Here is a 22,148-nt window from a genome sequence, read left to right as displayed (position 1 = left end):
TTTCTTGCAAAAGGTGAATGACCATCTATCGAGTCAGGATTCGCAGTCACTTACTATAAAAGCTACAATTAATGGGTGGATGACCGTTATTCTGGTCCCTCAACAAAGTATAAATTTCAGGGTCAGTGACTGAACTAGCCAATGAATGATATTCCTCACGCCTTCAAATCCTCTCACCTGTATCTAGGCAGCCCCGTGTCACTACTTGCTACATGGTGGATCAACAGAGCACAGCCACTACGGCCAGGTAAGCCATAGCAACTATAATGAACTTCAAGCCACATAAAGCGAGGCCACTCCAATGCAGTGTGTTGTTGATGATGCAAATATGGCCGGCATTTGTGTACATTGCTTCGGCCGCTGCTTGTATCAGTGACCAGAAATCCTAGCAAAGCGAAGCACAGAACCGCGAAGCTGCTGCGTCTGAGGAATAGCCTTTTAAAAAGCAACTAATGAGACCCGCTAGCACCTTATGTAGATGGCTCCTAAGTAAAACGTGCATCGACTTCAGATACAAGTTTCAGAGTGTTTGTCATCGTGTTCCCGCCTCCTCATGCCTGCAGCTAGAGCCCAGAACAAGGCGCTCTAAAGCTAATTACTAGAGAAATAACGCACTATGCAGGAATAGAATAAATAGTCCAGGGTCAGGGGTCCCCAGGCCAGCTCAGTTCTGTGTTCTTTGCAAAGAAAATTTAGTGTTTGCCTCATTCGCCTTTTTCTGTACAGCGGGTGCCGTAACAAAGGACGAGGCAACGGAGTGGAGGCTCGCCAATTTATCCTTAAGGGTTTGCTGCTGCGAACACTGAGACGCCATCCTCTGTAAAAGTGAAACCACCTGCAGAAAACAGAGTTCGAACAAGGGCAAAACTTCTTCATAAAGCCTTCCTCGGCTTTTTCGGTGGCGTTGACTAGCACATGCTTATTGCTGCCGTAGTGCACGTTGCTCTAGATATTTTTAAAAAGTGAATGCAGATATGGGTGAAGCCAGCCCAGTTACGGGGACCTTAAGTTCGTCCTAATGCGTCAAGTAGTAGGGCTACACCCAAGGGTCGAGAGCGTGCTCGTCGGTTCCTGGATTTTGTTTTGATAGTGTAAGGTTTTAATTACGTCAGCAAATTTGTCCTTTGCCTGGATAAGACCCTCCGTAATCTTTGGTAAGCCCTCCACAATGGAGCTGCAAGGCATTAGTTTTTGATGTAGAGACAGCACAATCTTCTCCGGGAGGAACTCTGAAAATTCGTCCTCTTCAATGCCCCTCCTTTCCTCCTCCCATCGCTCCTGATGCCTCTGCTGCTGCTGTTGCTGCTGCTGCTGTTCCTCCTGACAGCACCTCAGCACGGCGAGTCGTGCAGACAGGACGGACAGGGGAGAAGGGTCAGCAACGAGGGCAAGCAAGTGGTGAAGCTGCGACGCCATCTCTACAGCAGTCACAGCAGAAATATCAACACCAACAACAGCTAATTTGTGAGCGCAGCAGCGCTCGAGGTATAGAAAAGAGATCCAAAGGGGTCGAAGACTATAAGCTATCCCTCCACAACTAGCGGGCTACACCTGGTGCTTTTTTCGGAAACGCGTGGTTAGCGGCTTACCTACGAGGGAAGGAGCTTTGGGATCTGCTGACCACTGGTCAGCCAGCTGAAGAACCTCCGCACTCTCAATTTGCGTTGCTGCCGCAGAGGGAGAGCACATTTGCTCGAGCCCTGAGTGCATGTACAGGGGGAAATATGCGTGGGAATGACACATGCAACACCGCTGCTCCTAACGCTTCTGTGGCCGTTGCAGCTGTAAAAGCACGCGGCGAGCAACAGCAGCTGGAGTGGCTGCTAGTAGAGCAAAAGTGCGAGTCGCGGCAGTTGCTGCACGTGGCAATGCCAGGAAGCACGTCCAGCTTACGGCGGATTCTCTCTTCTAGTTGTTGGAGCCGTCGGTTAGCCTCCTCCCGAGAAGCTGCAGCTAGCTGTGCTGCATCCTGCATCAAACCCTCACGCTGCACCCTTCTCCCTTGACCCTTCCTCCCAAACACTGACCCCTAAGCCTATACCGTGGCTTGCGGAACGAGAAGAGCGCACCAGCACTTCAATAGCTTCTCCAGTATGGGGAGCACGCTGCTGTTGCTGCTGCTGTTGCTGCTGCTGTTGAGCGGAGACTTGCAGCTGCTCCTGCTCACAGACACTGAAAAGAGGCCCGTGCATGCAAATGCGGGAGCAGCAACGGTGGTGGCGACACAACGCTCAAGGAGAGAGAAGGAGGCACTGCAAGGGCAAAGAGGTGAATCTGCCATTGGAAGGGGCCGAGGGAAAGGGTAAAGTGCCGCAAACCTGCGCGTCGCGCGCCAGAGTATCCATGACCACACACGAATTCGGGCAATAGAGAGGAGCAAGAAGACCACTGGAATCGCCTTGTGCTGCCAAAAACAACTGCTGCCGTTGCGGATGATGATGCTTGAAGAGGATGCGCTGCAATGCGGCATCTGCAGCGACTCCCTCTCGCACGTTGTCTTTCAGCTCCTTAGAAGTCTCTGAAACAGCACAGCCACTCACATAAGCGGCACGGCCTTCCTGTCGCATCCCTCGCTGCCGCTGCTCGCGAGGCACCACTGTCTCTAGCACGGTGAGTGTGGTGGCTCCTGTGAGACGCGACACTTTCCATTCGGGGTGTAGAGACACGGCAAGAGGAGCTGGATTGCGCAGCAGCGGCCAGGCGCGTCGCACGTGGGGTGGCATCCAGCATCAGCACACAGACACACGGCACGAGAGAGTCAATGGGGGGAGCAGGAAATCTGCAGGACGGCGTGTAACTCGAAGAGCCAACGGCTCCTCACTGGCGAGCGCTTCGTTGAGGGAGTAAATGTAAGCTGCTCCAGAGGAAACGTCGCCGAACTGCTCCTGCTGCCTCCGAGATTCGTCTGCATGCGCACAGAGGCCTTCCTGAGATTGCAACAGCGAAAAAACGGCAGTGGACAGGTCCTTAGGCAGCGGCAGCTTTCCAGCTCCGCCTGCCTCCAGCACATGCAGCCAGCAAACCACCAAGGCGACATCGGCTCAAGACAAGCTTGAGCGCATCCCGTAGGTACATGCAGCCATTCAGCAGCGAAGGCGCCACAGCATCATGCACTAAAAGCAGCATCAGGAAGATAGAATTCTTTACAAGCAGCTTAATTGCATCTGGTACTTCCACCCTGAGCCTGGCAAGCCTGCTCATTGGCGACTCCTTCCTCTCTGTAGGACCCAACAGGTGCGTTACGTCCACGGAGGTTTTTCTATAGAGTTGGCGCAAGTCTTCATCCAGCTGCTCATTCGCTGCAACACGGAAGACCACAACTTGCGAAGGGCGCTAGCTGCCTGCAGCTCTACACGCACTAGGCAGTCGGCTGCATGGCTTGGCTTGCTGTACCACACTGCGGGAAGCTTGCCGCCTCCACACCCGAGGGGAGAATAATTGCAAGGGGAACCGTTGGCAGCTGTCTCACGGAAAAAGCCTGCTCCGGTGAAACGCTCGAAAGCCAAGTCAAGGTCCAAGGGAGCAAAGGAGACTTCCATGAGCAGGGTGTCAGATCCCGCCTCTGATGAGGCAGCGCAGCAGCAACACACGGTGAAGGCATGCAGCGAAGCGTCAGGAAACGCACATATTAACAAGCCACTCTGCAGTAGGAGCCGCAGTCGCAGAAAAACTCAACACGAACGGCAGCACTCGCAGGACCGCAGCCTCTGACACCAAGCGCATAGGCAATTGCTGTACCCTTGGAAGCGGCTAGCCAGTGCCCAGAGCAACACAGCGCAAACACACCCATAAGTGCAGCTTCCTCGCAAATTTGTGCTGGAGCCTGGGGTAGAGGAGTCACGCCGGGCACCTCGTATACATCTGGTTCTCGCTCCAGTAAAAAGTGGAGCTGTTGCTGCTGTTGTTGCTGCTGTTGTTGCTGCTGTTGTTGCTGCTGTTGTTGCTGCTGTTGTTGCTGCTGTTGTTGCTGCTGTTGTTGCTGCCGTCTCTTTTCTTTGAGGCTGCCAATACGAGCTTGCAGCTCCTCATAAACATCCGGCAAAAACCGTTTTTCCATCGCAGCAAGAACCTCCAGCGCCTGCGCCGCAGAGCGTAGGGACGGCGAGCGCGGCTAGTCGAAGGGACAGCTCGCCATCTAGCCAGCTAGCTAGCTGGAAATGCGCCGCTTCCGCCGAGCAGGTGAAAAAACTCACGCAGGAGGCAACCAGCGCACTAGCTACCTGAACGGCTAGCTACATGGCCAGCGAGAGAACTAGCTTCGAGGAAGTTATAGAGCCCGCTAGCTGATCGAGAGTCAGCTACCTTTCTGTCCGAGTGAGAACTGTAACGCCTCGTTCCGACATGACGAAGAGACTGTCGCCTCTTGAGCATCCAGTCTTGCTGCGCTCTTGCCTCTGCACCAGGAACAGACAGCCGCAGCAGCCGCTCTCCGAAACGCTAAACCGAAAATCCTGAAGATCCACTCGAGAAATATCCTACGGTAACGATTTTTCAAGAAGTTAGCTCACGGGGCCGCTGCATAGAACTGCCAGCTTCGCGGAGATCCTGAACAAGAGCCACAGGGATCTGCACTTGGCAGCAGCAAACGCATGCAAGCTCTTCGTTTTTCGCGCGTTCTGAAAGGCTCCGCATCCAGAAGCCCCCCTAGAAGGCAGCAAGAAGCCTGCCGTCGCTGTAGCTTCCATTCTGACGCCTCCGTCTGCTCCCTCCTGCCAGTGCTGCTGTCCAAAGACTTCAGCCCGTCGCTGTGTGTGCGTGTGTGTGTGCGTAAAAGTCTTCTACTCATACTGCGCTCAACTCGGCATTTATCCTTATCGGCCTAGCCGCCCACTGCAGCCCCTTACCTCGCCCGATAGCGAGGCATCTCGGCTCCCGCTGAGGAAAAACTGAGCTCGACGTCTGCCAACTCCGCTCAGCTCTGCAAGCACAGGAATGAACCCATATCCTATCCCCTCGATCGCGCGCGAGGAACACGTCCACTTCAAACCCGAGAAGCGCGCTCGTAAAGGCTTGAAACAGTGCCCAGTTATTCAGAAATAAAAAGCAATCCGAGCCTGCAACCCTGAACCGTCAATTTCGCAAATCTACCTCACACAGAATCGAGCAGCAGCAAGCTTCGAGGCATCTACACACGTACGCGGGCTGTGCAGTTCAGTGTCGCTACCCCTCCAAAACAGCTCTGCTAGCTCTTCTTGACCGGATTTGACTTCCAGTTCAGCGAAACTGACGCTGTGTCGGGAGCGACTCAGCGGCGAGGGAGAGCTCCCAAGCGGAGAGCTTATTGCGCTAACGCTCCCGCTGTGCTGTTTCTGGCGCTGCAGCTCATCGTCTGGCGTCCTTCCCCCCTCAGCAGCTCCACGAAATCCTCCAAAAGATAGAGAAGCCTCACGCGTTCTCAGCCGAAAACGGCCAGAGCCACACTCAGTCGCAGGGAAGAGGGGCCCTCCCGCCATGACGGCGCTGCTGTCGCTGGTTCTAACTTCTGTTTTGGAAGCGGCAGCTTTCATCCTTTGCGCCAGGCTGAGGCTGGCTTCGCCTGGCTTGGCAGACGCGGATAGCAGCCTTTCACCGATTCCCGCTGGAGCGGCCTCCTTAGCCGCTTCTTGGTGATGCTGCTGCTGCTGATCCCTACGAAGTCGTGGCGTGCTCGAATGCTGCTCTTCTGGAAGGCTTTGGTCAAGCTGCGTGAGGGAACGCATTCTTTCATGCAGCTTCTCTGGAGGCTGCCGCGGTTCTTGCTGCTCCTTTTCTTTGCTTTCTTGCGCCTGCTGTTGCTGATGATCCGCGTGCTCCCCCCGTTCTGCCACAGCCATCCCTTCAGTGGCGCTCGTCGTGGCTGGTAGCTCATGAGCAGACTCTTCCTTCGGCGACTCCTGTGAGGAGGGCCCTTCGGGAGGGGCCCCTTCGGCTGTGTCAGTCATCCTGACAGCGGAAGCGTCTGTTCCTGCTGATGATCATCGCGAGTTGTTGCTGCAGCAGCAGGCAGCTGCAGCGGCCAGCGACGGACTACGCCACGCGGTGAGACAGCTGCGGCTGCCCCCCGAGGCTGCTGCTGCTGCCGGCTCTTCTTCTAGTGTTTTTTGTGAGAAATGCCTTTTTCAACATGTAACAACGAAATAACTTTCCAGGTTCCCGTGAATGATGCATCCGCGGGATGAACCGCAGCCCAAGCGGAAGCCTCTGGAATCTCTCAGCAGCAGCAGGAGAGTATTCCTCTCCTCAGATTGCAAGATGAACAGCCAGTCTTGAGTCGCCTGTGTTCTCCTTCGCACAATAAGAAGGTGCACCTAAAAGAGCGGCAGTGGCTGGTGCAGTGGGGGCCCCCTGATACACTGAAGACAGCTTGACCTGATCAGTAGGGGAGTCACCACGTGAGACTTGGGGCCTCTCTGTGAGTTGCGGTGCGTTCTTTGTGTCTCTCCAAGACGTGTTTCTCTGTCTCCGCTGCCCTCTTTTGCTGCTTGCCCGTCTGTGAGCACTTCTGCGCCTTCCGACGGACGCCGACCACAAGGTGCTGTGCAGCGAAGCGCTGCACAGCACACTCTCCCTCCCCCACTGTGCGTACAGTTACCCTGCTGGCTCACTTCAATGATGACGCGTGTGGCGGCTCCTGGCAAAAAGAGCTAACTCATGCCCTTGAGAGCGGCCTCAAATAAAGAACGCCCCCTGCGCAGTCCAGCGGCGGTAGCGTGGCCACCTTTAGAACGCCCTGGAGAACCACTGGAAAGTCTCGGTGTATCGGTCCCAAAGCTACTTAATATTAAGACACTTTCCACCGTATTAGCCATATATCATTCAGAAAAGCAAGCATTAAGACTATTACTTGGCTTGGCTTTTCGTATACCCTTGTAAATGCAGAGAAACTCGCGAGTTCAACGCTACACGAGTGAACATTGTGGGCTTCTGCACTCATCCATGGGGCACTCGCTGTCAGTGTCGGAAGCGTTTTAGAAAGGACAGCAAAAAGCCAATGCATGCTCCCTTGCGCTCGCCGCTCCCTCTCCCCTCATGCAGGACCCCCGAGGGGGCAGAGTGCTTTTGGGATGGGTGGATTCTGATAACTTTCTGTAGAATGACGTACTTCGTCTGGCTCTAAAAGTGTCTTCGTGCGTAGAAACTAGAGGGAGTGCTACAGTAGGTGTGCTCCCCGTAACACCATTTCTGTTTAAACACGCCTTCACACTGGTGAGTGTGGTGCCTCTGTACACAGCCCCATGCGCCACCCTTTTTGCTCCGGAACCGTTCTGCTGTTGTGTTCTCACGGCAGAGGAGCCATGACCGATTGCTGTAGAGCAAGCAGGAGCCACAAAGCAAGGCACAGAGGGGGTTTAGCCGATAATTCCGACGTTTAGGGAGTTTCCCCCAATTAAGATGCCAATGTTTTAATATGCATCTGACTTTGTGCGAAACGCACCTCCTGCACTGGGCTTGCTACTTTTGCAGGCTCCCCTGTTGCTGCTGCGCTTGCGCTTCTGTTGGACACGTAAATCCGGAAGGCCAAGTGTCAACGAACGATCCAGTCGGGCAGGTGGAGTGCCGGTTAGGCTCAGGCCATCTCCTGCGCTGTGTTGCTACACTGAAGAGAACAACCCGTTGCTGCTTGCTGTGAATGATTCCGTACTCTGTCTCCAAGCCCCCTCTCTGTACACAGGGAGTGCACCAAAGCAACAGTCCCCGGCGCGCCGGGAACTGTAGCTTTGCATTGGTTCTAAGAAGGCATTGTAAGCCTACGCCCCTCCAGCGTCCTTCTACAAAACTCGCTTAGTCCAGGGCTAAATGCGCACTCAGCCGTTTGCACTGCTGCGCGCTCCAGTGACTCGGCGGGAAGCCTTCGAGCCAACTCTCTCCTGCGCATTATTGCAACACTGACTACAATCCAAGAAAACTCCGGATTCGTGGAAAGCCACACACCCTCCCAGGAAGAGGGGTCCTTGGAGACCACGGTGCCGTCGCAACGGCCAGCCGATCCTGCGCTTCTTTTTCTGGCGTCTAGGGAGAAAACACAGTCACCAAGAAGCGGTAAGCAACAGTTCGCTCCAGCGCAGCGTAGCGCAGCTCAAGAAGCCTTCATTGAACATCCTCCGTTCTGTGGAGTTGACGCTCTCGAAGCGCTTTGCATTTACACCGCCACGTCCTTCCTCGCACCTACCCAAGCTGCTTTTTCCACGCCTTGGCAAGAGCAAGTCAATGACTTTCGCCTAACCCGACCCCCACGACATTCACCAGGAAGTCTGGATGCTCTCGAACTACCAACGACACATTCTCCAAACCTTCACGGTGCCCTGCTCGCACACTCAACCCGCGTGCTTTATCTGCCACAATGTGCGGAGACACACATTGAATTTTTCTCGCCGCCTGCCTTCCATCCACACGGCAGTCGCGCAACGCCTTGCTGCTGCACTAGGCGCCTTCCGCCTTTGGCAGCAGTTTCTTCCCATCGCTTCGTGGCGGATAAAAGCCGCAACAGCACGGCCCGGGGAAGGACCCCTCTTATTCAAGATCGTCACCGCTACTTCCCAGGCTTTGCTCTAAAGCACCCTGCTCTACTAGCCCCTTCGCAACGTTTCTTACAAACCTCTCGCTTCGAACTGCTTGCCCAGCAATCCTAAGGGCTTCTCGGCGCGCGCTCCGGTGGAGCGAGGCACGGCGTGATACAGCGCCGCGGCAGACGCAAAAATGCAATGCCACTATCAATTACAAACTTACGATACAACGGAAAGCCTCTCAGTCGAAAATCGCCGAGAATACAGGGGGGAAAGGGGGGGAAAGGAAGCGGCTGCCAACAGCGCCGAGGATGCCCCAGAAGCGTGTGACACAACACGGGGATTAGGGGCCTTTAAGAGGCCCTCTTCGCCTTTTACTGCCGCCGCTGTTACTGACGTTGCAGCAGAAGCGAAAGGTTCAGCACGTCGCATGCACCGCCTCTTCTGGCTGCTCTTTAGCCCGCTACGCGAGAGGGACCGCGGTGCCGGACGCGCTCAATACCCAACAACACCACTAAGGTTTATCGAGTGATTTGGATGGATGCAGCAGCTGCTAGCGAGCTCGCTGCAGCACCAGCAACAGAAACAGCAGCAGGGCTAACCACACGCATTGCTGTAGCCGCAAACGCGTCCTTTGCTGCAGCGGCAGCGACAACTGCTCTAACAGGCATTACTCCTGATCGTTCACGTGGTGCTTAAAAATCCAATCGCTCCTGTAGAGCAGAGCCTTGTCGTAAGACCACTGCTTCTTGCTGCCAGGAGCCTTGCCTGGTGCCTCCTCCTGCTGACGGCCCTTGCGATAGCCATCTCGCCTTTGCTGCTGCTGCTGCTTTCGCTGTTGCTGCTGCGCTTCTGCCTCCTTGCGCTGCTTCTTGAGCTGTCTGTACGCCTCCATCGCCTGTTGCTGATAAGGATCCGCATCGGCGACAGCAGCGGCTCCCTTCCGCCGCTTCTTGGAAGCGGCAAGTCGCTGATCCTCTTCGACAGCAGCCGTCGCCGTTGCGGCAGCTTCCTCCGCTGCTGTCTTCTCCCTAGTCCTACAAACACCAGCAGCAAAGTGGCGGCAACGCTCCAACTCACACTTCTACCACGTCGTCACTCCTCAACGGCTCCAGCCACGCAGCAGCCGAAAACAAGCAAGAACGCAGCACCTCCCCCCACGACATACTTGGCAGACTTGGCCTTTAAAGCTTCGAACTTCTGTTTGAACCCTCTCAAGTCAGGCGGTCCATCTGCCACGTCTCCCCACAAAGTCAGGCACGGCTTCTTTTCACACTTCGCTGCTGGAGGAGCTGCTGCCGCACAGCCTGTCGAAGCTGCTGCATCTTCTCCCTCTTCCGCAGACACATCTTGGGGACTGCGCTGGTGCTTGCGCCTGCGATCGGGCAGCAACAACAGCAGCAAAACACGCGCATGCGCATCCTCCTGCAACCAAGACACCCCTTCCGAATAGCAAAGCAACGCCAAACCAAAGGCTTTCAGTAGGCCCCTTCACCCCCTTTACGGAAAGACTCTCGAAAGGCCCCCTACACCTCCTGTCTCAGCGCCATACCGCTGGTGTTTCTCTACAGCTGGCGTGCGCTGCACAGAAGCCGTGACTTCTTGCTCTCGCTGCAGCAACTGCTTCTCTCCCTGCTGCAACTGCTGCCGATGCTGAGGACCTTGCCGCTGCTGCAAAAGCCGAAGCTTCCTTCGGAGATTCCTAGAGAGTTTCTGCGTCTCTTGCTTCTGCTGAGACTGTCGGCTGTGCTTGCTTGCCTCCGTCTTGTTTCGTTTCTGCTCACTCGCTTGCTGCTGCTCTTGCCGCGGCAGCTGGCTGTGCCTGCCGCCCTTTGCTTGCTTCGGCTTCGGCTCAGCCTTCTGCGCCTGCTGCTGTCTAGGCTGCGGAGGCTGCGAATTCTGCTTTATCTGCTTGCTTGTTGGCGGTCTGTTGTACTTCTTACTCTCCTGCTGCGCGTTGCGCAACAGAACGGCTGCCGCCGTAAGAGGGGCCCCCCGGGGGGTTTGGGGGCCCCTCCTGCGCGCCTTCCACCGCGACGTCCTCCCCATAGGCACGAAGGGGCATGCAAAGCAACACGGGGGCAGGTGTAGAGTGGTTGTTGAGTTTTGCGCCGCCAGTCGAGGCGACACGCGCGTCGCTTCAAGAGGCCCTTCCCTCCCCCTTGCCTGCCTGCCTGCCTGATGAGGAGGCGTCGACGCTGAAACAAAGAAAAGAGCAGCGGCAGCACTCAAAAAACTACATAATTTTGCAACGAGCCTGCAGGGGATCGAACAGGACGCTATCCGCCTCCACTTCCAGTCGGTCGAAAGATCCCTCGCGCCACTTTTCTACATGCAAGGCCAAGTACTCTGCGTAATCCGAAGCCTCGTTCGTCTCGACTGCGTATCCAGCGCTGCTGCTGCTGTTGCTGCTGCTCTGCCTGCGGCGCAAATTCGCGGGGGCCGCTGCTGCTGCTGCTGCTGCTGCTGCTGCTGCTGCTGCTGCTGCAGCACCCGCCAATGCAAGGGCGCGCGAGGGGATCGACGAAACAAACTGCCCCCTTTTGCTGCTGCTGGGAGTTCCTCCTCCGCCTGTCACTTCAGCTGCAGCAGCAGCTGCTGCTGCTTGACGCGACGGAGTGTCTCTACGCCCCAGAGAGCGTGGCAAGAGAGTAGAAATAATGACGTCCAGCGCTCTATGACGCCGCTGCTGCTGCGCAACCTGTCGTGTGTCGGAGCAGCCTCCCAAAAGAGGTCCTCCTCCCCGCAGACGCTGCTGCTGCTGCTTCTGCTGCTGCTGCTTCTGCTGCAGCTGCTTCTGCTGCAGCTGCTTCTGCTGCAGCTGCTTCTGCTGCAGCTGCTTCTGCTGCAGCTGCTTCTGCTGCAGCTGCTTCTGCTGCAGCTGCTTCTGCTGGAGGAGCTGCTGCTCGCCTAGATGGGAAGCAGAGCTCGTGCAGTGCGCGCTGCACAGCGGCTGCTGGCTTGGGCTGCCGCCGGGGGTGGAAGGCAAGGAGTCGTCGGAGAGGCTGCCTTCCTGCTCCCCTTGCCGTTGCTGCTGCTGTTTGTCGAGAGCGCTGAGACACGCCTCGAGCGCATGCTCTGCGCGACCTCGCGCTGCAGCCGAGAGGGAGACGGCCACACAAAAGGGGCAGATGGAGTTCAAGGAGAAATCAGCGAACCAAGGGGCAGCTTCTTGGGGTTGCTGCTGCTGCTGCTGCTGTTGCTGCTGCTGCTGCCGGGGCCGACTGTACGGCCTTGCCTGGTGCGCCCTCCTGCTAGACAACCGATGGCGACGGAGAGGTCCTCTGTGGCTTGAACTGCGATTTCTACTCCCCGATACTGGTAAAGACGCCCTCTGGAGGTGTCTGCCGCGGGGCGAAGCTCCCGTCGCTGGAGGAGCAGGGGGGCTTCGCCGGCTGTCGGAGCAGTGGAAGGGGCAGCGCCACGACAGAGGCTCCTCTAAGTCCACGTGCGGCTGTGGCTGTTGCGTGTGCTGCCGCTGCTGCTGTTGCTTCTGCTGTTGCTGTTGCGCTGGCGAGTGGGGAGCAGTTTGGCCTGCCGCAGCTGCAAGCGAGGCGAGGCGCTGGGGAACTGCCGCCGCAGTTGCTGCAGCGGCACCTCCTGCAGCCAGGGCTGAGTGCAGGAAGCCGCTAAGCGCAGCGAAGGCTGTTGCTTTGTACTCGGAGGGAACGGGAGCGGAGCACGTATCCAGGAATTCTCGCGGTTGTAGGCGGCTGCCGCTGCTGTCGCCTTCTCGAGGGGGATGAAGGGGAGAGAGGAGAGGACACTGGGTGCCAGAGTTCCCAGTTGCTGATGGGGTATTATCCTGGGGAGCTTTCGGCCCCTCCTTCATGTTCGGATGTCACGACCTGTTCCTGCAGCTGCAGCTAGCGCGGCTGCCAGCGATGGGGATCGCAAACTAAACGCCTTCGATAGCTCTCTTGTTCGCCAAGTCCATAAGAGAAGGCGACAATTTCCGTGAAGCATGGATCTGAAGGGGTGCAAGTACACGGAAAGCGCGGCAGGGCCCTGCCGACGCCGCAGCTACCGCTGGCACTGCGATCAGCAACAAAAAAGCACACAATCTTCAGACTAAATTTTGTCCGAGAAGCTCTCCTGAAGGAAGGGGCAGGGAGCCTTTTGGGGGAGTACCCGCAGTGAGATGTGGTGGTTGTGCGGCCGCTGCGGCTGCTGGTAGTTCAGAGGCTGCAGCGGCTGCAGGGGCTGCTGCTGCTAAACTTACTGCCCTGTGTAGCTGTAGCTCTAAAATTTCATGGAAAACAGCATAGTCATCGATTCGGGTGTGCCATACTCCACTTCGTTCATGCGGATACCGGATTACATGCAAAATTTGCAATGATCCTGCCCCATGACCGTCCCAGTCGTACAGTGTTTTGTTTGCTCATGGTTCGAGGGGATGATCTGTATATGTACGGCCAAGTCGTCATTTCAGACACGCCACGTAGCGCACGAGCTGCTATGATGGCTCCTGTTGATGCTGCTGCTGAAGGATTGGCCTGTCAGGGTGTAACATGTCTAGTTGTTTCTCTGTGTAAGACGGTATCACGGCATCTGCGCGCTTTTCGCGTGGTCCATTAGCACGACTCTAGACCTATTCGCGTGACAACAGATCTGCCCACACACTAGCAGAATACACTGATTGGACAATTGCACGGGCTCGCCCCTGCGGGAGGCCCACGAGTGCTTCTCCATAATGGAAGAAGTCTAAGTGCTTTCTCTACCATGGAGTTGGCACGGGTGCGCGGCAAATGTCTAAACTGTGTCTCTTCCTTGTCATCGCTAGCCCAGGACCCCATGACTCTGCAGTATATCCTGAATCCATGTGCGCAGAAGCAGCCCAGACCAAAAACGCGTTTGAGTGAATGCAATGGTTTTCAAGTTTTGGGTGGCTTGCAACAACTCAAAAATGGGTGTGCCCTGAGTCATCCCTTCTGCAGTGTTCTGTTATGCATTCTATGCCACGGTTGTGCTCCCATTCCCCAGTAGCTGCAGCATATGGGGCAGCCTGCATTTGGCCTAATACACGATCTGCGCTTCGCAGCAAGGCATTCATGTGGCTGGCAAAATTACACTTGAACACTTCCTGCTTCGCTAGTTATCTTCAACTTAAGCATTGACTACTTAGTTTGTATGTTCTTGCTCTTCGTTTGCAGCGTAGAATTAGCTCCAAGTAGAAGGATAAAACGTTGTGTGTATGTGTGTTACACGCTATGTGCAACCAGCTGCGAATGCTTGAGAGGCTTAAAGCGTGCAGAGAAACGCATCCCAGCTGCCCCGCTTCCCTTGGAGGAACTCTGAGTGCCACGTGTAGGAGAAGGCGAGACTTCCTTCGAAAAATGTTCAATGTTCTATTATGTACCTCTGGAGCTAACTGCTTTTCTAGGGTGGTTTGCGAAAGGGCGTCACAGCTGCTACACTGCTAGCACCACATGGTTTGATGCAGCTGGCCCCGCTCATCCAATGGCTTGGTATGCAGCAGGATGTCAGGTTGCCCGACAACAGGTGTCCGCTTTGCATGAAGTCAGTAGGTAACTTAGTGATTATTTAATTGGCATAAGAATGAAAAGCTCTTTTGTCACTGGAAGTAGACGGTTGCATTGTGCCTGGTGGGCCGGCAGTGGCCAGCCTGCAAGCTGCCGTGACTGCGGCAGTTTCGCAGCTGGTAAATAGGCTTGACTTGTGGGCCGATAAGATAAACTATTCGAGTGCTTGCTCAGCTCTACGGCCGGGCCAGCATAATCATATCGATGTATACATAATCAATAACCGAATGGAGATGTACCTAGCTTTGTAATCCCCAACAAAAAGAACCGTGTAAGCATGGAGGTATAGCTATTGGATAGACGAACGCTTCAGTGGTGGCTCTATTCATGTAGCGGGAATCGCTTGCCTGCAGGAGTGTTTGCCACTCAAATCTTCGAAAACGTCCTGGATCGTCCAGTTGTGCCTCTATTACCTTTAAAAACAAGATTTGGAGAAATTGTAAAGCTTGAACACAAAAATTGGTCACCCTATCGGTAAAAATCGAGACTTTGGTTTGCAAGAGCCACAGCCTAGACGAACGGCTGATTTGTCAGTGATTTATCTTGGGTCTACCCGAAGTCTCACGCCAGGTGGTCGCGCTGTGTGCAGCGATTCAGCGATTAAATAACCGATCAGAGACGCTTCCACAAATAACTTGTCTGATGTCACGGAAAAAAATGAGCACAGCTCTTCAGTCTTTGGCTTCATAGACGAAGCCAAATCGGAATTCAGAACCGATGAATATAGGAGCTACAGTCTAAAGTAAATTTAATAGGAAAACCTGAGGGAACCCGCGTTGCTAAGCGACCCCAGACAACCTCCCCCTCCCCGTCACCCGCGCGGTGGGAGATCAGGTCAATCATCCCGAACTGCAAGTGCATGCAAAACTCCGAGAATTTCAAGCACAGGGACTAGGCTCAGCGGAGGCAGGCTGCGTGGAGAGCAAGGCAGGCGCATCGAGGAAACAGAAAGCTCCCCCCATGCATGTTGAGGCGCCTGGAAGAGGGCTACGAAGGACTTAGCCGCAGTCGGGGCCCACCACGGCTAGGTTTTGCGCTAATAGAAGTTACATCAATGATAGCAAGAATTACTAACTCAGCTTCGCTCTGGATTCGAAGTGGATCTATCAGCCGAGCAGACAAGGCAGAAGTGCGATGTGCCTGTTAACTCGGTAGCGTAGTCCCACAGACTCCGGCTCGCTGAAGAGCAGTCAAATGCAAAGAGCGACAAGGCTAAGGCAGTTCAATGCCACTTTAGAAAGGAGTTGAACTACTATCATCATAGCCCGTGATCTCTATGCTGGAATTTTACACACCACGTAGTAATCCTAGGCATGCCATGGGTGGCCCAACGGGAGGCACGCACAAGACCACAGCTGTGCGATTTGGAGGCCAGTTGCCCAAGAAGCGAGAAGAAGACGCAAATCATGGTCTTAACAATGCTCATTTTACCTACGGCGATAGGGGTAGAGTTGGTACCTCAAGAAGGCGAGGCAATTTCTTTATGCGGGTGCCTCAGCAGCGAAACAAAAGACGACATTCCTGAACTCAGATCCAGTCTTGTTACCTCTGCGTCTGGCAGTTTACTTACTGAACTCGATTGAATAATTATGGGGGTACAGCAATAATGTGCATAAATCAAGGATGAGTTCGCGGATGTGCTAAAAATAAGCGAGCTGCCAGCAGTATTCTGGGCACCCTACAATGTTTCAGGAGTTTGGTGGTCTTCCCTGGCTTCGGTGGTTTCTGCACGACCTCACGGGGAAGTATATCAAGGGCATCACCACTGTGGTTGCCGACACGCTCTCGTGACGACCCAGCAATTCACTGCTATGCAGCGCAAACATTTATTGTGAGGCTTCACATTTTCTACCGCTATCGGGTGAGGTATATGCTTTCGACATGCCTACAGTCGCTATTGTTGCCGAGCTTCAGAACGGTGACAGGGTGAAACATTACTACGTTTAGCATGGCCTGCTGCTTCAAAGTACACCTGGGATACCGTGGCTTGTACATCCCGAGTTTAGTCTGCAGTGACGATTTGTGCAAAGCACAGGATCATTTTCTAATAGACAACAAGAGATTCACGGTCCAATGAAAAGCTCTCTTAGTCCTTCTGGTAGCGTGGATTTCTCTAGCGGCAGAGAAGTATAATTTGTGACGCTTAGTTTCTCAGCAGCGGAGGCCGCGCATTTCTCCTAAACCTGGCCATTTGCAAGCCCTTCAGGTTCCTTTAAGGATTCGGATTGATCTGTCTATAGACTTTATCGCTGGGCTGTCTGAGGTCAAGAGTAAGGAGAGCATTAACGTCGTTGTCTACACATTCAGCGAAAATGTCCATTCATCCATTGCTTCACCTCAACCATGGCCCAAGAACTTGCCCAGGTATTCTTAATTCATGTCTGGAAGCTTCACGGATTCCTCAGGAGCGTCACCACGGATAGGGTTCTGGCGTTAGTGGGTTTCGATGTGCCTTCGTGATCCGCCTCCAAATTGATTACAAAATGCCCACTGCGAGTCACTGTGAGGCAGACAGACAGACCAAGCGCATCAACCACACTCTTTTGCAGTGGGAGGTCTGTGCTCGCAGACCTCCTATTGCTTGGCTTGATTTTCTTCCTGGTGGTGAGTGAATGTATACTGGAACGGCATACTCGTCTCCCCATGGCTCTCCTGTATCCCCAGTCTACCACGAGAAGCCCTTCTTCAATCTGAGCCTGAGCCTGCTGGTCCAAACTCAGCCGCCAACATTGTGGCAGTAGAATTCAGAGAACAGCTAACCAGTGCACACAGATGTATGCGCAAACCTTGAGAGAGACGAGCACGAAATTATGACAGGCAGCAGTTAGCTGTGTGTTTGAGCGTGGAGATTTGGTCCTGCTGAATCACCGTGCACTGAGAGGTGCCTTCAAAAGCGGCCAAACGAAGAAGCTTGCGGCCAGTTGGCTACAGACATTCCCCACCCTCTCACCAATCAGTGCTCCTTCTTGCCATATCGATTTGCTTAAAAAGTCGGGGTGTCACCGAAACTATTAATCCTGGTTTCCTAAATTCCACAGCCCCCCGAATAATACGCAGACTTGGCCGCGCAGGTGAGTGACCCACGTGGAGGGAATGGATCCACATAAAGCCGTGGAACTGCTGGATTATAGGACTAGTAGTTACTGAGTATACACTAGCGGGGAGTTTCTAGTGCACTGGTGTGAAGAGCGTCCACCTTAACCGTTGACAGAGGGGGAGCCGCGAACTTCATTGCCGACGGGGAACTTGCAACTATTTTTGGTCTACAACAATAGTCGACATCGACGCTATTCCTATCATTCCTTGGTACTTTGCTCTTTCCAGCGCATGCCCTGCAAGAAATAACCGCCCTATGCATGGGCATTGCTGAAAATGTGGACTGTTGCTGTTGTTGAGGTATTCTTTACACTCAGCTTTTTGCACAGGCACTCTCAGGCATGCTTGAATTCTCCCACATGTCCATTTTGGACTTTTGAAGTCGACTACGCTGCACGCGCCGGGTGCATTTTATTGCAGAGATTGCCATATGAGGCGCGGAGGCTCTGGTGAACTAGTGTTAAGCTTGATTCCCTCTGCAAATTTTGTCTGTATTGCATTTTCTCACAGCAGGGAGCTCATACATTTCAGCGCTTCTACGAGAGCAAGCGATTGCGCTACCGCAGTTGTGCTGGTTTGGTTCCTCGTCGGTCTTGGCTAGTGTGTGCGTGGCTTTATCCCTGTTGGTTTCACTTTAGCAGTAGCGCACTTTGCAGATCTCAATTGCAGCATCTTTCACGTTTGTGACAGCCTGGGGAGCTGTGATGGGTCAAAAATTCTTCCGCTGCCCGGCGTGCAGATGTTTTCGGCGGACATGCGGAAAGCGAGAGCGTGTGCTCTGACGAGGGGATGAGCAGTAGCAGCTTAAACTGCACTTAACCACTTTCTACAAGTTATATCTAGCTAGAAAGTACAAAATGACTGATTCATTGGTTTTTCTGTTCGTGCAACCCAGTTTTTCGTAGAGCGTTGCTGCGTCGATACAAAAAGACGCAAGGCTTGGGAGCGTGCGCTAGCTACAATGTATGGCTAGCAGTGAAGGCTCGGAGTGCTTAGGGGATGCAGCAACGCAAGCCCTGTTTGTCCCTTTCTCCCTTTTAGAAGCTTTGAGTGCTGCATGCAGCGGGAGATGGTTTTCTTTGAGTAACACGCTCTAAGCTTGTACTGAGCACGACGATACGTGTCTTACACTACGAAGGCCTGATATGCGGTGTTACATGAATCCTGAGGGGTGTTGTGCATTTACCAAGTGTGAGCTCCCCTTGACTTCCCCGTACGGCATCCCTCTTTGCCCATTTATCCTTTCCGCCTCGACCCTCGTGCCGTCCCTCCTTGCAGTCGCTGCCTTTCAAGCGTATCCAGTGCGGTACTAAAACTACATTGCTTTCTCCTCTTTAACTGCCCATTCGCCGCTCCCAATACACAGACACCGCAGACATGCATATAGGGTAGCTTTCATCGCCAGATTCCCCAAAGGCGGAGACTCTGCGTCCCCCTCCCTGCTTAGCCTGCGGCTTCCCTTTCTCTCCGTTTCCGTCTGCCGGTTTGTCCCTTACAGAGTCATTCCTACGTCCTGCTCAGCTTCGAATTGGCTGAGGGACGAAGCCAACAAGCATCTGAGCTCGAGGGAGGAGAGTGTGTACATGCATTTGCTTGTGCGCCAGCCGAAGAAAGCCCCAGCTGCAGCAGCCGCGCATGCAGCCGCAGCAGGGGGTCGACGGGGGGTAGGGGCTGCTGCTGCGGCTGCTGCCGGGGTCGCTCTTGCTGCCTGGCGCCTTGAGGCTTTTCGGTCCCCGTAACGTTAGCACCGACCCCGAACATTTATACGAAAGAAGCAGTAAAAGAAGCCAAAAGCCTTGCGGAAAAGCGAGAGCGCCACACTTGCACGCTCTGCCTACGCGCCAGACTGCAAGACTGCAGCAGGGCCCTGTGCTCCCGCCGTAGGGGGTGTTGCAATCTGCCCACAAGCCGCCACAACCGTTTCTGTAGCGTTTTTGCTGCGCATTGTACGCACGAGACTCGTCTGCAGAAGCCGGAAGGGGAGGGGTGGCAACAGCACCTAATACAACACGGCGCGCTAGGACGCGTATAGCCCCCTCTGCGCGCGTGACTTCCCTCTTGCTGAGGCGGCCCCTGCAATCCGCCGTTCCTGTTGCTGCTCTAAAGGTAACTTCAGCAGGAGCAGCAGCAGCAACAGGAGCAGGCGCAACCGAATCACCGCGATCGCGACAGCACCTTATGAGGGCTTGAGGCCCTTCCTCCTCCGCACAGCCTTTCCCCCGCTCCCCGCCCCGTTCTCCCCGTCTCCGCATCCTTGAGGCACAATGAGCGAATCAGATGGTCAGCAGCGCATGTCGCTGCTCGTTAGGAACCTGAGCTACCAGACAAGTCCAGAGGTGAGGCATTCCTACCTTCGCGCGTCGATTCAAGGCAAGAAGGCCCCCCTACGCATATGTGCCGTCAAGCAGAGGCGTGAGGGGCAGAGCAGCCTACAGAGACGGTGCGAATCGCGTTTTAAGCCGTCTCTGTTGCCATGCAGATCATAGTCGTTCTAGCTCTTTTTTTTTCTCTCTCTCTCTCTCTTGCTCCCTCACTCTCTCCCTCTCTCTCACTCTCTCTTTCTCTCCCCTCTTGCCGCTTCCCTGGCCAGCTCCCTTTCGTGTTGCAGCTTTGCCTCCTCTCTACTGGGCTTGCTCTCATCTCCTTCGATCAAGCCTTCTCTGTCTTCGCCACTCTCGTCCTTCCGATGCTTTTCCCCTCCTGTCGTGCTTGCCCCGTGCACTCGCTCTGTGTGTGTGTGTGTGTGTTTCGTCTTCGTCCCTGGGAGTTTGCCTCCTCCTGCTGCCAACAGGAGGCAAACCGCCTTGACTCCCGCCCGTCATTGAGCGGCTCCTTTCCATCTCTGCGCACCCATCTCTGCTCCTGCTAGATGACGCCTGCGTGCCTGCCTGCCCTCCGTGTGTGTGTGTAGGCAGTGCGCAATGCCTTCGCGGTATATGGATCGGTGAAGGACGTCTATCTGCCACTGGACTATCATAGTCGCTTGCCTAGGGGCTTTGGATTTGTCGAGTTCTGGCACCGGGAGGATGCAGAGCGCGCGCTCGAGAAGATGGACGGCTTCGAGCTCGATGGCAAAGCGATCGAAGTCGCCATTGCAAAGAAGGGGCGGTCTGCCCCCCAACAAATGGTCAGGCCTCCCGCAGAGACTTTGTGCGGTGCATTGTTGAGGCAACAGCCTCTTTTGGGGGTGTTGCGGCAAGCGTTCGCTCTACCCCTGTTGGGGGGGGCGCAATGCAGCGTCAGTGCCCCTTTTGCCGCCTCCCCTTGTGATGCGTGACTGCTCTTTCTTCGGCTACCCTTCGCTGCTTGTCGCTCCGCCGCTTTGCAACTCGTGGCTGTGTGGCATTCGCGGCTGTGTGGCATTCGTGGCTGTGTGGCGTTGATGCCTTTTGCCTCGCTTTCAGAAGCAACGAGATGAGCGGGGACGCAGGGATGTCTCTCCCCGTGGTCGCCGCTACGAGGATGATCGGCGATACAGCCGAATGGATTCGCCGTAGGCTTTCTTCTGAACACAGAGTTCAGGGTTCGATGAGGCCTGTGTGTTGGTGTAGATGAGCACGGGGGGCGTTTGTGGATTGGCTATGTGCTGCATATTTGTCTGTGTGGCTGTGCGTTTCACGCACTTGGGAGTGTTGCCACGCGAAGCCTAGAAGGATTCAGGATATCTGTGTGTTGCGCAACAGCCCTCGTCGGCGATACGGCAGTCGAGAACGGGGGGGTCGTGATTATCGAGACAGAGGCTGGTGGGGAGCTTACGACAGGAGAGATCGCGAAAGGGAAGACGGTGGACACGGCTATAGAGGAGGTGGCGGCGGCTATAGAGACGATTATCGAGACTCTCGGAGGCGCGCGTAAGTCTGTTTTGTCCTGGCATCCATCCAGGGGCTATCCTTCTTCCTCTTTTTGGGATTTGCAAGATGTTCATTATGGAGCCTTTCATACGGAAAGCGCTGCCGTCCCCGCTGATGCATATGTATGTATATGTGTATGTATGTGTGTATGTGTATGTGTATATGTATGTGTGTATGTATATGTTTATATATATAGATATGTGTGTATGTATATGTTTATATGTGTATATTTGTGTGTGTGTATGTATACGTGTATATGTATATATGTATGTGTGTATGCATGTGTTTATATGTATATATTTGTGTGTGTGTATGTACACGTGTATATGTATATATGTATGTATGTACATGTGTATGTATACGTTTGTATGTATATATATGTATGTGTGTATGTGTGTATATGTGTATCGCACTCCATTCTCTTGGTATCTCCGTGTTGGTGTGCAAACAGAAGCCGCAGTCGCACGCGAAGCCGGAGCCCGCGCAGCCGTTCACCACGTCGATCTCCCTCCTACAGTGGTGACTCAAGGGAGCGTCCTTGAGCCTTCGTCGTTGGCTGCCCTGTGTGGGGGGGGCAAGCCGCGGCCCTTAGAGCTCATGGATAATCAATTTTCATGGATGCGCTTTGGTTGGGTTGCCTCTTGGGCATCCGCTTGCTTCTCTCGGGCGGGCACTTGCAGATGCCTGCTGTATTGACACCGTGCAGCTAGTATGAGTGGTGATGCATGTGCACTCCACGTACATATATATATATATATGTATAATTCTACACTTGGCGGGTAAGAGAGCCTGGAGATGCCCGGGCCCGTGAGGCCCTGGGAGGGATATGTTTGGTGCAGTTGCAGTTGCAACTGCACCTAGCAGCAGGGGTTTCTGGGCTGCTATATATATATATATATATATATATATATATATATATATAGCGGCATGCGGCGGGGGCCTCTTGAGACATCAGTCTACGAGGGCAGAGTGCAAGTCGCGTGCGCGCGGCACAAAAAGACACGCTTTTGTTGCAGCCAGCGTCCGCGGTTGTGGATGCTGTTTCTGCTGGTGGCTGCAGCCCGCAGAAGCAGGGCTTTCCAATAGGAACGATAGCCACAGAAGCAGAAGCAGCTGCAATTCTGGCTGCAAGAGCGGTCGCAGCAGCGGCAGCAGGCATTTGACCAGCAAGTACA

At 54.5% G+C, this 22,148-nt stretch overlaps 4 protein-coding genes across 4 annotated transcripts; 1 reads left to right on the top strand and 3 right to left on the bottom strand.

The window, feature by feature from the left end:
* Nucleotides 1-664: 664 nt before the first annotated feature.
* On the bottom strand, nt 665-5,921 carry LOC34622910. The gene is made up of 16 exons (XM_026335293.1): nt 5,787-5,921; nt 5,094-5,681; nt 4,845-5,009; nt 4,514-4,566; nt 4,331-4,427; nt 3,926-4,069; nt 3,679-3,823; nt 3,470-3,562; nt 3,148-3,299; nt 2,822-2,927; nt 2,319-2,518; nt 2,130-2,159; nt 1,894-1,969; nt 1,590-1,700; nt 1,108-1,418; nt 665-835 (listed from the first exon to the last, which is right to left on the bottom strand). Exons 1-16 carry the CDS (start codon nt 5,919-5,921, stop codon nt 665-667), a joined length of 2,577 nt encoding a protein of 858 aa, XP_026191078.1.
* Nucleotides 5,922-9,153: 3,232 nt separating this feature from the next.
* On the bottom strand, nt 9,154-10,532 carry LOC34622911 (mediator of RNA polymerase II transcription subunit 15). The gene is made up of 4 exons (XM_026335196.1): nt 10,110-10,532; nt 9,897-9,972; nt 9,652-9,808; nt 9,154-9,520 (listed from the first exon to the last, which is right to left on the bottom strand). Exons 1-4 carry the CDS (start codon nt 10,530-10,532, stop codon nt 9,154-9,156), a joined length of 1,023 nt encoding a protein of 340 aa, XP_026190981.1.
* Nucleotides 10,533-10,719: 187 nt separating this feature from the next.
* Nucleotides 10,720-12,315, bottom strand: LOC34622912 (AF4/FMR2 family member 4). Its single transcript, XM_026336852.1, has 2 exons — nt 11,407-12,315; nt 10,720-11,292 (listed from the first exon to the last, which is right to left on the bottom strand). The coding sequence occupies exons 1-2, from the start codon at nt 12,313-12,315 to the stop codon at nt 10,720-10,722; spliced, it is 1,482 nt and encodes a 493-aa protein (XP_026192637.1).
* Nucleotides 12,316-19,386: 7,071 nt separating this feature from the next.
* LOC34622913 (probable splicing factor, arginine/serine-rich 4) lies at nt 19,387-21,496 on the top strand. The gene is made up of 5 exons (XM_026335106.1): nt 19,387-19,458; nt 20,034-20,249; nt 20,527-20,615; nt 20,806-20,971; nt 21,434-21,496. The coding sequence occupies exons 1-5, from the start codon at nt 19,387-19,389 to the stop codon at nt 21,494-21,496; spliced, it is 606 nt and encodes a 201-aa protein (XP_026190891.1).
* Nucleotides 21,497-22,148: the final 652 nt, after the last annotated feature.

The sequence above is a fragment of the Cyclospora cayetanensis genome, unplaced genomic scaffold, assembly GCF_002999335.1.
Source record: "Cyclospora cayetanensis isolate NF1_C8 unplaced genomic scaffold, CcayRef3 CcayRef3_contig_1, whole genome shotgun sequence".
Taxonomy (NCBI): domain Eukaryota; phylum Apicomplexa; class Conoidasida; order Eucoccidiorida; family Eimeriidae; genus Cyclospora; species Cyclospora cayetanensis.
The sequence above is the reverse complement of the archived record's forward strand: the minus strand, read 5'-3'. Positions and strand labels throughout refer to the sequence as shown.

What these genes read in the sequence shown, in the direction of transcription:
- LOC34622910 (XM_026335293.1), bottom strand. Translation starts at nt 5,921, where the DNA reads ATGACTGACACAGCCGAAGGGGCCCCTCCCGAAGGGCCCTCCTCACAG. An exon ending in TTGCTGCTGCTCGATTCTGT is followed by an intron (nt 5,010 to 5,093) that starts GTGAGGTAGATT and finishes CACTGTTTCAAG; the next exon opens with CCTTTACGAGCGCGCTTCTC. An exon ending in ATGCCTCGCTATCGGGCGAG is followed by an intron (nt 4,567 to 4,844) that starts GTAAGGGGCTGC and finishes TGCCAAGTGCAG; the next exon opens with ATCCCTGTGGCTCTTGTTCA.
- LOC34622911 (XM_026335196.1), bottom strand. Translation starts at nt 10,532, where the DNA reads ATGGGGAGGACGTCGCGGTGGAAGGCGCGCAGGAGGGGCCCCCAAACC. An exon ending in AGCAGTTGCAGCAGGGAGAG is followed by an intron (nt 9,973 to 10,109) that starts AAGCAGTTGCTG and finishes AAGGGGGTGAAG; the next exon opens with GGGCCTACTGAAAGCCTTTG. An exon ending in GGTTGCAGGAGGATGCGCAT is followed by an intron (nt 9,809 to 9,896) that starts GCGCGTGTTTTG and finishes AAGAGGGAGAAG; the next exon opens with ATGCAGCAGCTTCGACAGGC.
- LOC34622912 (XM_026336852.1), bottom strand. Translation starts at nt 12,315, where the DNA reads ATGAAGGAGGGGCCGAAAGCTCCCCAGGATAATACCCCATCAGCAACT. An exon ending in GCGCGCACTGCACGAGCTCT is followed by an intron (nt 11,293 to 11,406) that starts GCTTCCCATCTA and finishes CTGCAGCAGAAG; the next exon opens with CAGCTGCAGCAGAAGCAGCT.
- LOC34622913 (XM_026335106.1), top strand. Translation starts at nt 19,387, where the DNA reads ATGAGCGAATCAGATGGTCAGCAGCGCATGTCGCTGCTCGTTAGGAAC. An exon ending in GGTCTGCCCCCCAACAAATG is followed by an intron (nt 20,250 to 20,526) that starts GTCAGGCCTCCC and finishes CCTCGCTTTCAG; the next exon opens with AAGCAACGAGATGAGCGGGG. An exon ending in ATCGAGACTCTCGGAGGCGC is followed by an intron (nt 20,972 to 21,433) that starts GCGTAAGTCTGT and finishes CAGAAGCCGCAG; the next exon opens with TCGCACGCGAAGCCGGAGCC.